At 35.5% G+C, this 12,681-nt stretch overlaps 1 protein-coding gene across 1 annotated transcript; it reads right to left on the bottom strand.

Moving 5' to 3' along the window:
* Positions 1–2,338: 2,338 nt before the first annotated feature.
* On the bottom strand, positions 2,339–5,080 carry LOC114711989 (protein DMR6-LIKE OXYGENASE 2-like). The gene is made up of 4 exons (XM_028896443.1): positions 4,821–5,080; positions 4,455–4,702; positions 3,374–3,695; positions 2,339–2,708 (listed from the first exon to the last, which is right to left on the bottom strand). Exons 1-4 carry the CDS (start codon positions 5,067–5,069, stop codon positions 2,463–2,465), a joined length of 1,065 nt encoding a protein of 354 aa, XP_028752276.1. The 5' UTR covers positions 5,070–5,080; the 3' UTR covers positions 2,339–2,462.
* Between the last annotated feature and the right edge of the window lie 7,601 nt (positions 5,081–12,681).

Genomic DNA, 12,681 nt, shown 5'->3' with positions numbered 1-12,681 from the left:
TGGGTAATTGAAAAGAAGGATTAAGGTGGAATTTGGTTTAATATAATACTACCTCCAATCCTAATTATAAGATCTTGTTTATAATTAGAACCGGGGGTAGTATATATGACTGGATTACCGGTATGTGGCTTGATAGTTAATTTTTTTTAAAAAAAATAGAGAACAAATATTGATTGCAAAAATATCCCAGCAGAGCCATAAGTTCTCTAAATATCTGCTCAATGTATTATTCCTGAACTAAACCCAAAATGAGAGAGACCCAATATATCCAAATGCTGCAAGTTGCTAATTGAAGATATTGATCAATATAATGTGTTATCTGGATCAAGTTGAGGTGGGCTGCTACGGCAAACCTTCCGTTGACGATATGTGTGAGTGTGTGGAAGGGAGGCCATTGTAAAAGGATTAGGTGGGCCTTAGTTCCCCTGAGAAGATTATTAAAGTGTGTTTGATGAGGCGTTAATTGGAAAAGAAATATTAATAGATGCATATATATGTATATTAATATTAAAAGGATGGCATGCTTGTTTGTGAAATGTTAATTATGAATGAGAGCCATGGTTAGCACAAGATACAGTGATGCTGTATTCCACATTTCAAACTATATATAAGCCCTCGCGCATGAATCAAACCCTTCCACATTGTCGTTGCTTCTAGGTTCTTCCTGGAAACTTGAAACGCCGCGTCGTTTGCGGAGGGGTTAGCACGCACCTTCACCTCTTTTGGACGTTACGATAGAGTGTTAGAAAGCCTTCTGGATCTTCTTTGTTATTATTACTACTATCATCACCTCCTATGCTTAATATAAAAATTAATTAAAATTAAATGTCATCCTAAGTATAAAACCTTGATCAATTTTGTTTTCTTAATTTGCAATTCATTTTTTAAAGTATCCTTATTAATTACACATATGGAAAAAAATTTCTATTTAAGAGTAATCATGACTAAAAGAAGTAGTTTAAGAAAATTAATTCATATTTATTACAAATAATTAATTTAATTAATTTTTTTAATTTACTCAAATTAATTAGCAGCTGTCACATTAAGAAATGGAGGTAATATTTTATAATTTCTTTTGTATTGGGCATTGGGCTAATGACCCATAAATGAAAGGCTCTCTATTTCATTTTCAATTTTCTTTCTGGTAGTAGCCATCAGCCCATATAGTTTTATGATGGAGCAAAAAAGAAAGCACTATTATAGTTTTTTGTTCCTTCAGAATTTGTTGAATCGGTTGTACTACGACCGATTTATAATTGTGTGCCTTGTTATTGATTTATATAAAAGTTAAAGTATATTTTTTATCTTTGAATTTTATACAAAATTTTAATTTGATCCTTTAATATTAAAAAGTATATTTTTACTCCATTGACCTTAAAACCACTAACAAAAGTTATGATATTGAGATCTTGAATGTTGATAAAATATTTTTAAATACTAACATATTAAATTTAATTTTTAAAATAATCATGATTGTCACCAAAAATCATCATTTACAACCAACAATTTTAGGGTTTAATGATTAAAAATATATTTTGTACAGTCAAAGGACCAAATTCAATCTTTATATAAAGTTAAAAAACTAAATATATGTTTTGGCCTAAAAAACATGTACTTCCAAAAATACAAAAAATAAAGTATTTAACTTAATTTTTGTGGAAAAAAATTAGTTCTTTCCGAGTCAAAGCAAAACCAGAAGTAATCTGTCTGCAGTAGAAAAAGAGTATTGACAGTAGAAATGTAAAAATTTCAATTTTTAAAAGCTCCCCATCAAATTATTTTACCAAATAAAAAAAATTTTCGGCACCTTTTTACCAAAAAAAATTACTTGTCTCTAATCATGCATTTTATAATTTTATAATATCTATTAATAAAAGAATCTAAAACAACTCTCTGTTTTATTTTACAGTGACCGTAAATGAAAATAGCCCAAATATTTAATTATCTAGCAATTCTTAATTCCACTTTCTTTTGTTAATTAGTCCTTTGCATAAGCTTTAAATTTAGAAAGATATGTGATACATTTTATAAGATTTAATTTAGGTTTGTCTTTACATTTAATACAATTTCTTTTAATTCCACCTTTAATTATTTATTCTCTTTCCTTTTCATAATCTCTTTTATAATATTTTTCACGCATTTCTTTTATCATTTTTTTAAATTTATTGTGAAGACATATTTAAAAAAATATTTTTAACATATTTATTACTTTTGATTAATTTTAAATAATTATTTTTTATTCATAAATTAGCTATTTAAAATTTATAATAAAAATTAAAGAGAGTAAGAGAGTATTTATCATGTTGCTCACGGATCTAATTACGTGAATCAATAGAGATATTTGTCAAACAGGGAATTAAAATTTATTAACCATGAAGAACTGGGTCAATCATATGCAGATGAAATTAAACGGAGCTATAACTGGGCAATTAAATTAAAAATTAAAAATATGATTTAATGATTCAATCAGCCTTAAAAAGGTCGAGGCAAGTTTCCTTGGCGAGGCCTCTGTTCCAGAACTGGTGGTAGTATTCACCGTAGGTGAAATTCCGGTACTGCGCAGGATGATGAGGGTCTATGAGGTCGGGTGCTGGACCAATCACAGCGTCCGGTGATGGGCAATAGAACGTTGGGATAGACATCCTCTCCTTCGCACAGTTCACCACTGCTCGGTGCAACACACTCTTGTACCTGTCGTTGCTGATCGCCTTCACCACATACCAAAACCAAACCAAACCAAACCTTGTATAAGCTTTTTTTTTTTTTTTTTTGCTTTTTGACTAGATAACATTATGCCAGATTACTCGTCAACATTTTGAACATTCAACTTTCAAATATTCATATTAATTTTAAGCCACCGGACAATAAACATATATGATCAAACATTATTTATTGTTTGAGAGCCACCATCAAATGCCTACCTTTGCAGACCAACTTTATAGGCTTGAACTATAATAAAAATAGGCATCAGTACTTATTTTTCTTTCGGTTTCGCACTTTCTAAAAAATATGAAAACCATTCGCCCAAAGGACTAACAAGGAGTGTCTATCAAAAGAGTACGAAAGTTAGGTCCATCTTTTATTCCAAGCTATGAAACACAGACACTACCGCACCAAATTGATCATGTATATTTTAAGAACGTTTAATTTGACACGTAAAGTGAAATAAAATTGAAGTTTTGCATCTATAAATGAAAAGAAGGATAAAGATATTAAAATATATACTCAAAACGGCAACAGCTTTCATCCCATTCCTTCTACCCACTATGTACTTAGTTATCATCATCTAATTACCGCAAGGTTAAAAGACCAAAACGGAGAAGTAAAAAATTAAAAAAGAAGAGAAAGTGAAACAGCGAGTGGAGTGAGGTACCTGAACCTGGTCGCCGATATTGACAGTGAAGGTGTTGGGAATAGGATTAACGGCGAGCCACTTGCCGTCCTTGAGGACCTGTAATACCGGGACGTCGTCTTGCAGGAGAAGCGTAACGGCGTTGGGGTCAGCATGGGCGGGCAGCCCGTAGGTCAGCTCCGGCTCTGGACACGGCGGATGGTAGTTTATCGCCATGTGCTGCCCGTGCTGCCCTAACGCCTTGTTTATGTAATCCTTCTCTAACCCCAGGCTCTCTGATATCGCCTCCAGCAATCTCAGCGATAACTCCCTCATTTTTCTGCAGTACTCACCCACATCTTCTCTGTTTCCCAAAACAAACCCAAAAAACAAAATAAAAAATTGATGAGATCGATCCATATTTAATCTGCATGGGACCAAACTCCTTTTTCTAGAATTAACGTGCTTAGTTTGGCAGTCGTGTAGAAACCCCCAACTGAGTAAAGGGATGGTTGGATTTGCCATTGGATCCTTTAGATGAGATAAGTATGTAAGGAGAGTTTTGTCTTTATTTGTGTAAAAATACTTATAAACACTCATCACTAGTAGATCCAATCAAGTCCTAAATAATAATTAATGGATTTTTATGTATTTTGTAACTGAGTATTCCTTTGGTTCTTATTATAAAACATCAACTAAAAAGGTATTTTTAAGACCTTTTATAAGGCATTTGTTTAATTTCAATTAACATTAAATATTATAAACTCCCAGTTACTAAAAAGTTTTAATGACAACCGAGTATTAATACTTAGTCTTTTTTTTGTGGTAGGCACAGGCCAGTATCCTCCTATTGAAAGCAAGACACTATCAGACACTAAATATGAACACCATAGTCCTTTTTATAAGGCATTTTTGCTTAGTTTCAATGAGTATTAAATATGTTTTTATCATACTGTTTTTATTGGTATTTATGAATTAGTTAAAAAATGACTAATAATAAGGAGGACCAGGAGGAGAGTAACTGACTTTAAGTGGTCCCACAAACCCTCGTTTGTTTTCTCCCTTCGGGAATTCTCTGAATCATCAAGCCTGTTTAATTGATTTCATATGTATCAAAATGTACCTGAATGATGGGGGGTTGGCGGGCCATTCATGGATGTAGTCCCCAAGAGGATGACAGAATAGCCTCAAGAAGTCTCTCCAGTTTGCAACTTTCTCGGTTTTCACATTGAAACTGGTGGACAGCCTCGTCGTCTTCGTTGCATCGTCGGAGTAGCTCTTCATCCTCTCACTCTCCGGTAGACGGAAGAACTCCCTCGACACATTCACCATCTTCTCAACCACTTCCTCCGGAACTCCGTGGTTCACAACCTTCACCAAAACCACAGAAATTAATTATTACTGAGCGAAAGTTACTTGAATAAACTCTTCCGTTATATCAGCATGCATAAACTTCATATGGAGTTACTTTTTTCCCTCTGAATTTTACCTGAAAGAAGCCGTAGTTTCGGCAGGCGTCATCGATCTTGCGGATGGCCAGAGAGCGGTTAGGGCCATCGAGATCTTGAAGGTCGATGAGAGGGATGGAGGATCCCTCGGCGGATTGAACGTTTTGAAGATTTGGACGGTCGCCGAGGGACCTGACGAAATTAGAGGGTACGTGGCTCACGGAGGATGCCAGGTCGGTTAAGAGGGTCGGCTTAGTGGCGGCGGCGGCGTCGGTGGTTGCGGCGGCCATTGCAGAGCACTCTGCTTAAAGGGAATTGAAGCTAGCTGAACTACAAATGGCGAATCAAGTAGCAAGTGAATGAGGCTTGGATGCTTAATGTAGACGACTGTGAGTGAAAAGCTTCTATTAATACAAGCAGAGGCCCGCATTGAGGCCCGTGACCGACTCAAATCAACGTATTACGTAAGCACCATGACGTTATGATCATATGCCTTATTCTCATTTAGGAGAATACTATAAAACAAAATAGTTAGGGGCAGTTTGGTTTACCTAAATAACACTTCTAAAAATATGTTTTCATGTAAGTTAAGATAAAATTCATCTCACATATTTATTTTGTATATTGTAAAATTCATCTCACATACTACCTCCGGTCCTTATTATAAGACCCCATTTGACTTTTTGTTTGGTCCTAATTATAAGACCCCAATCCATTTTGTCTCCCATATTTATGTATTTTTTTCCAAAATAATCCTTCTAATAATGATAGTTTTAGCCAATATACTTAATTAGCAAGGATATTTTAGGAATGACAATACTTATTTATTATAAATAACTAACTTAACTTACTTCCTTAATCTCCTCAAATAAGTCAACTGGGTCTTATAATTAGGACCGGAGGTAGTATTTATTAAGCTTGGATGCTTAATGTAGACGACTGTGAGTGAAAAGCTTCTATTAATACAAGCAGAGGCCCGCATTGAGGCCCGTGACCGACTCAAATCAACGTATTACGTAAGCACCATGACGTTATGATCATATGCCTTATTCTCATTTAGGAGAATACTATAAAACAAAATAGTTAGGGGCAGTTTGGTTTACCTAAATAACACTTCTAAAAATATGTTTTCATGTAAGTTAAGATAAAATTCATCTCACATATTTATTTTGTATATTGTAAAATTATTTTTAAAACAATGATTTGGTTGTCATCCAAACACCCGTTTAATCTAATATAAAATAAAATAAATTTATGGTAGAATATCTTAGAAGTATCCACAAAAAGTATATAGTACCTGAAAGTTTTTTTTTTACTCTTATATGTCTTAAAAATTTATTTTTGTAGCAAAAATATTCTAGTTGTTATCTACTATTAAATTTGACCATCAAATTATACAGTTTAACTAGTATCTTTAAAGAACAAACTTAATGATGGATAATAATTTATGACAAAAATACTGTGAAATAAAAATTTCAGGGCATGTAAGAGTAAAAAAAACTTCCAGAGTATACCTTCAGAATATTTAAGCACCTTTTTTTTTTTCCCAATAATTGTGCATGGTATAATACTATAATTCGTCCCTTCTGTATGTGTATATATAAGTATAATTCGTTCCTAGGGAGCATATTTCATGCTCATCGCAATCATGAACATGAAGTACTCACCACAATTTGGACCTTCTATGTTGATTTTGAATTTTAATTTTTTAGATATTTAATTAATTTATTTGTTGTAATAGATACATAATTTAAAATAAATATAATCTTATAATTAACACCTTTTCAAAAAATAAATTTATTATTAAAAAAGTTGTATACTAAAAATTTAAATCTGAACCATCTGTACCACATTTTAAATGGTTTAAATTATAGTATTATAATAATCACCATGCGATGCTGATTATTGCGATCAGTTTCTTTCTGAACAAGAACTCCCGTTCCAAGCCGTCCGTCTCTTTCTGTTTTTACCAGCAAAACGGACGTCTAATTAAAAGTTTATAGATCATAGAGACTGGACCATGAAAAGCCACGAGGATACATCGGACAGTACGCGTCTCGCGCGAAATGTTTTGTGAGTACATATTGAGGGTTAATAATTTTTATTTTAAAAATATAAATACCATAAATAAAATTTAAACTCATAAATTGAAAGATAAAGGTGTATTCAGCATTCTGTTCTACCTGATCTTTTTTATGATGCATTCAGCACTCTTATTTTCTTTTTTATGCATACAACACCTTAAAAATTAAAATATTGAATGTAACTAAAAAATAATATCAAATACTAAATGCATAAATAAAATAAGATAAAAATGCTGGATGTACTATAAAAAAATAGGAGCATTAAATATACCTAGAAATAATATCAGGCTGCTGATCCACTTTTACCTAAGTTGAAATGTGTAGTTTACTTTGTACACATTTGTAAAGAGGCGCAGACGGCCTATGCTCTTTAAAACAGATAGCTAGCAATTTATTTCTGTCATTTTGTATTGTACTCAACAGCCTATATTGATTTTACATATTTCTCATTCTGATCTCTAAAGAAGAAATTGATGTTTTTTTCCCCTTTACTTGATGACCAGCCTACACTGGGAACATTATTTATTGTGGTCCCTTCTGAAGAATCAGACGCCATGTGATTTTTGAAGGGTAAATTTAATCTTTGCAGATAAAGGATAAAAATGTAACATATCATGGTAAAATTAGATTTTGGGTATATCAAAATTATTTTTCGCACGACTCATACTTAGGATGAGATTTGTTAAAGTTTAAAGGGAATAAAACCATGGTTTTCAAAATAATTTTACGGTATACGAACTGGATTTACGAAAAAGTATTTTTTAAAAGCACTTTTATAATCTTCCTAACACCTCCTAAATTTGAGTTATGGAATAGTGGCAAAAAAAAATTGAGCTATGGAAAGAAAAGTTTTACACGTACGTAAAAAACACCATAGACCTCCTTCGGGTCCTGGTTATATATAAGGCAAAGTTAACTACTATAATTTTATAGTTCTTGAAAGTGATAGCTAACATCTTTGAATTTTTTTTTTGGGGGGGGGGGATTTTTCAATTCTGCCTGTTGCTAGAATTTATGACCACACTGTCCTATTCATATTTAGGATCAAATTTTAAGCTTTTGGGTTAAACCTACTCATATGCCCCTAATACGTCTTCCTAATGTTTAGTTTTTTAGTTTTTTTTAATATTGTATTTAAATTAAAACCATGTACATATTTTGTATGGAAGATATTTGTGGTTTTCTATAGACATAGGCATGCAAATAATAGATCAGACTAAAGAATAAAAATAACTTAAACTAATTAAGAAGATGTCTTGATATTCTCAGTGAAAGTGAAAAGAATCAAACTAACTAGCGTTGGAAACTCTCAACCATCAAGCAGGAAATTCTAGCTGAATCTGTTATAGCAAAGCCTTTATTCATTTATCCATTTTTGGCAGCGATAGCAAAGCCTTTATAGTCTGAGGAGATAACACACTTTTAAATGGAATACTTCTCATTAATTAAGGTGATGATTCAAGAGGCATATATTCATCTCATTAAATAAATATAAATATATAAATTCAGGAAAAAATGTTTAACTTTTTACAATTTTAAATAATTACTGTTTTTTGAGTTTGGCACAACTAAAGAATAGGAGAATAACATTGTGTTAAATACCAAGACCACAATTAAGTGGGAACACGAATTTTGTTTGAATGATCTCTTGCCTCCGCAAGATATGATTATATAATTGCTGATGGAGTTGGGTATCACAATTAATTAATGTCATAAAAATTTAAAGGAAAATTCCCAATAGTGCGAAACTATTTTTCAAGTTTGATTTTGTCGCAACAGCTCTTATTATTTCAAAATGATAATTACTTTAGTGTATGTGGTTGAATTGAAACTATATATATATATATATATATATATGTTTTGCTTATTACTATAGTATCATAGATATATGACCTTATTCAACTAACTTGTTTGAACAAATTAAAGTTCTCTCCACGCACACGTGTGAGAGCGAGAGTTCTCTCCGCTAGAGCGTGAGAGCGGTGAGTTTTGTGTGGGTGATCGGAGGTCGGAAGGGTGATCGGAGTGGTGAAAGGAGGTTTGATGCTTGATCGGTGCTAGCGTGGAAGGAGGAGCGATCTGGTTGTGGTTCCCTCAATGGAGGAAGTCACAATTACATCTCCGCTAATCTGGAAGGAGGAGGAATTGAAGGGGACTCTAATTGGTAAAATCCTAACTGATAGAGTTTATACAAGAGCGACTATTGAGACGATCCTGCAGAAGGCTTGGAATCTGAATTCTGGTTTCGATGTGATCGAAGTCGCCAAGAACGCGTTTCTATTCAAGTTTGCTGAGGAAGATGAGTGTAGCAGGATACTAAGAGGAAGACCATGGGCAGTTAACGGAAGCCTATTGAACTTGTTTGAGCGATCGAAATTCAAGTCTTATGAGGATTTCGATTTTGGTTACTGTCCAGTCTGGATCCAGCTGCACAATGTACCATTGGAAGCAATGTGCCTGGAGAACGCGATTACTATTGGAGGCTACGTTGGTGAAGTGATTCTGGCCGAGGATCCGCGTTACAATGGTAAATACATTCGGAGTTTCTTGAGAGCCAGAGTAATGCTGGATCTAAGGAAGGCCTTGGCTTATGGTTTCTGGATACTGAAGCCAGATGGTAGTCACGCTTGGATTCAGGTCAGATATGAGAAGCTACAAAACTTCTGCCATCGTTGTGGCAAAGTCGGTCATGACCATCGCAGCTGTAGAATTGAAAGACTGATGTCGCTATATGATCCAAGCGAGCCAAGATATGGAGCTTGGCTTATGACTACTTCGTGTGGGAATTGGGAAGAGGCTGTGGTGGTAGTAAAGGAGGATTGTACTGAGGCTAATATATTGAGAAGAAGGAGGAAGGAGATGGCTGGGAGAGATATGGGAAAAAATTGGAGAAGTGAAAAAGTGACGAAGGAAAATATTGAGGAAGACTTGTTTAAGATTAATTTAAACCGGTCAACTAGTGTGGAAGAGGGAGAGGATATGGCTAGAGGAGCGGCTTTTGATAAACCCACTGAAGAGAGGAAGAGCCAAGACTGGGTGAGAATTAAAACAGTAAAAAAGAAGACAAGAAGTCCTGGGTTGACCTTACTTGAAAATGGGCTTGGAAACAGTGATGAAGGACCCAGTGGATATAAGAATTGGAAAGGGGACGAACTCCATGATGGCAATGTTGAATTGGGCCCAGGTGGAGAGGGGTTCTGTGGAGCTAGTGAGACGGACTTGGGTAACAGAAACATATGCAGTATGGCAATTGTTCCTTATGCTGGTCCAGCTCTTGTAGAAGTGACTAATAAGCTGAGTGTGCTTGGCTTAAAGCGGGAGGCGGAGGAAATAGCGGAACCAGAAGCTGTGAAAAGAAGGAAAGTTATTGTTGAGGTTGTGCATAAACCTGAGATTTCAGTACTGGCTTCTAATCTGCGTAAGATTAAGGCTAGAATGAGAAGAGTATCTAAAAAGAAAGAGAAGGGTTTGGAGCAGCTAGAGTATGACGAAAGTGTGGAAGAGGGGAATGTGATGAAGGACATAACAAATACTGTTAACTCCAATGAAGATTTTGTGTTTAAGGCTGGAAGGGGAAGGAGAAGAAGGGGTGTTGCTGAAGGTGAAGGTGGCTGGCCTTTAACAGCCACCAAGTTGCCATGAGAGTTATATCCTGGAACTGTCAAGGTCTAGGAAGAGCCTTGACAGTTAAAAATCTAAGGGACTTGGTGAGAAAGTTTTGTCCCGAGATCATCTTCCTTATGGAAACAAAAATGAGTAAAGAAAGAAGTCTAAAAGTAAAAAGAAAATATGGTTTGGAGCATGAAGTTATGGTGGAGCCCAAGGGTCTATCTGGAGGTTTGATTGTTTGGTGGAAGGAGGGAATTGATTTGTCTGTTTTATACAAATCCAGAAACTTGATTCATGTTGCAGTTTCAGCAAGAAGTTGTAATGCCCCACAGTTTGTTAGCTTTGTGTATGGACCACCAAAGGAAGCTGAAAGAAGGATGGTGTGGGATAAGCTGAGAGAGTTAGCATCTGGTATGAGGGATTCTTGGTTGGTGCTTGGTGACTTTAATGATGTCTTGTCTCAGGCTGAGAAGGAAGGGGGGAATCCAAGAGCATTGAGAAAAATAATAAACTTTCAGAGTATGGTCTCAGACTGTAACTTGATGGATCTGGGATTCAAAGGAGCAAATTTTACTTGGTGTAATAAAAGGCCGGGTGCAATTGTGAGGGAAAGGATAGATCGAGCTTTTGGCAATACTGAATTCAGGGATGCTTTTGACAAGGCAATTGTTTTCCATACTGAACCAATTGGTTCAGATCATCATGCACTGGTTGTTGATTGCCACTATGTGGAAGAGAAAATTGCTAGGCAGTTCAAGTTTGAAGCAAGCTGGGTGGGTCATGAAGACTATTTGTTGACTGTCAGACGTGGTTGGAATAAGGTGGAAGGGGATGCTATGAGTAGAATTGGCGATCTAAATAGAAGGTTAGCCTCTTGCAAGTGTGAACTGATAAAATGGAGCAGAATTGTATTTCCTAATGCTAGGAAGCTTATCGACTCTCTCAGAAGTAAGTTAGAAGACTGTCAGAGAGGGGTGATGAGTGATGTTAAGCTAAAGGAAGCTGAAGAACTCATTTTGAAAATTGAAGAGGCTTGGGACAGAGAGGAGAAATACTGGTGGCAACGTTCTAGAGTGGCTTGGTTGAGTTGGGGTGATAGAAACACGAAGTTTTTTAATAGTAGTGTGATTCAAAGGAGACAGAGAAATAAAATTTTGAAGCTCAAAGATGAAAATGGTGTGTGGATTGAGGAAAGAGATTGTATTGACAAGTCTTTTAGTAGCTTCTATCACAAACTCTTTGCCACTGTGGGAACAAGACCGATGGAGCAAGCCCTTCTTTATGTGAGACCTGTTGTATCAGAAGAGGACAATACTCTGCTACTTTGCCCTGTATCTAACCAGGAGATTGAGGAGGCATTTTTTCAGCTTGGTGCTAGCAAAGCCCCGGGACCTGATGGTTTCTCTGCATTATTCTATCAGACAGCTTGGAAGGAGGTGAACAAAGAGGTTTGTGATCTGGTTCATGAGTTTTTTAATGATGCTTCTGATTTGGGGAGCATTAATAGTACTAACATTGTGCTGGTGCCCAAAGTTGATAAACCAGAGGGTGTTCATCAGTTTAGACCAATTGGATTATGCAATGTCTCCTATAAGATCATTGCAAAAATCCTTACCAACAGAATGAAGGGGTTGATGGACAAGACTATATCCTCTAATCAGAGAGCTTTTATCGCTGGTAGGATGATTCAGGATAACATTATTATAACTCATGAGGCATTTCACTATCTTAAGAATAAGAAGAAGGGTAAGAAGTATGAGTTGGCCCTAAAGATTGATATGAATAAGGCCTATGATCGAGTTGAATGGGATTTTCTGGAGGCTGTGATGTTGAAAATGGGTTTTAGTCGAAGGTGGGTGAGCTGGATTGTGAAGTGTATATCCTCAGTAACCTTTAACTTACAGATTGCAGGAAGGAAAGTAGATTCTTTTGTGCCTGGCCGTGGGGTAAGACAAGGAGACCCCTTGTCTCCTTATTTGTTCATTATGGTGGCTGAGGTGCTATCTTCAATGATTCAGTACCATGTTGAACAGAAGGAGCTACGTGGAATTAAGATTGCTCGCAGAACCCCAATATTGTCACAATGTTTCTTTGCAGACGATGCTATCCTATTCTTAAAGGCTGAGGAATCGAACTGCTTGATTCTGAGAAAGATTTTGGATGTCTACTGTGCAACATCAGGGCAGATGGTTAATTTTGATAAGTCAAG

This window comes from Neltuma alba, unplaced genomic scaffold (genome assembly GCF_004799145.2).
Source record: "Neltuma alba isolate B1F8T4 unplaced genomic scaffold, ASM479914v2 tig00011324_pilon, whole genome shotgun sequence".
NCBI classification, from domain to species: Eukaryota; Viridiplantae; Streptophyta; class Magnoliopsida; order Fabales; family Fabaceae; genus Neltuma; species Neltuma alba.
The sequence above is the reverse complement of the archived record's forward strand: the minus strand, read 5'-3'. Positions and strand labels throughout refer to the sequence as shown.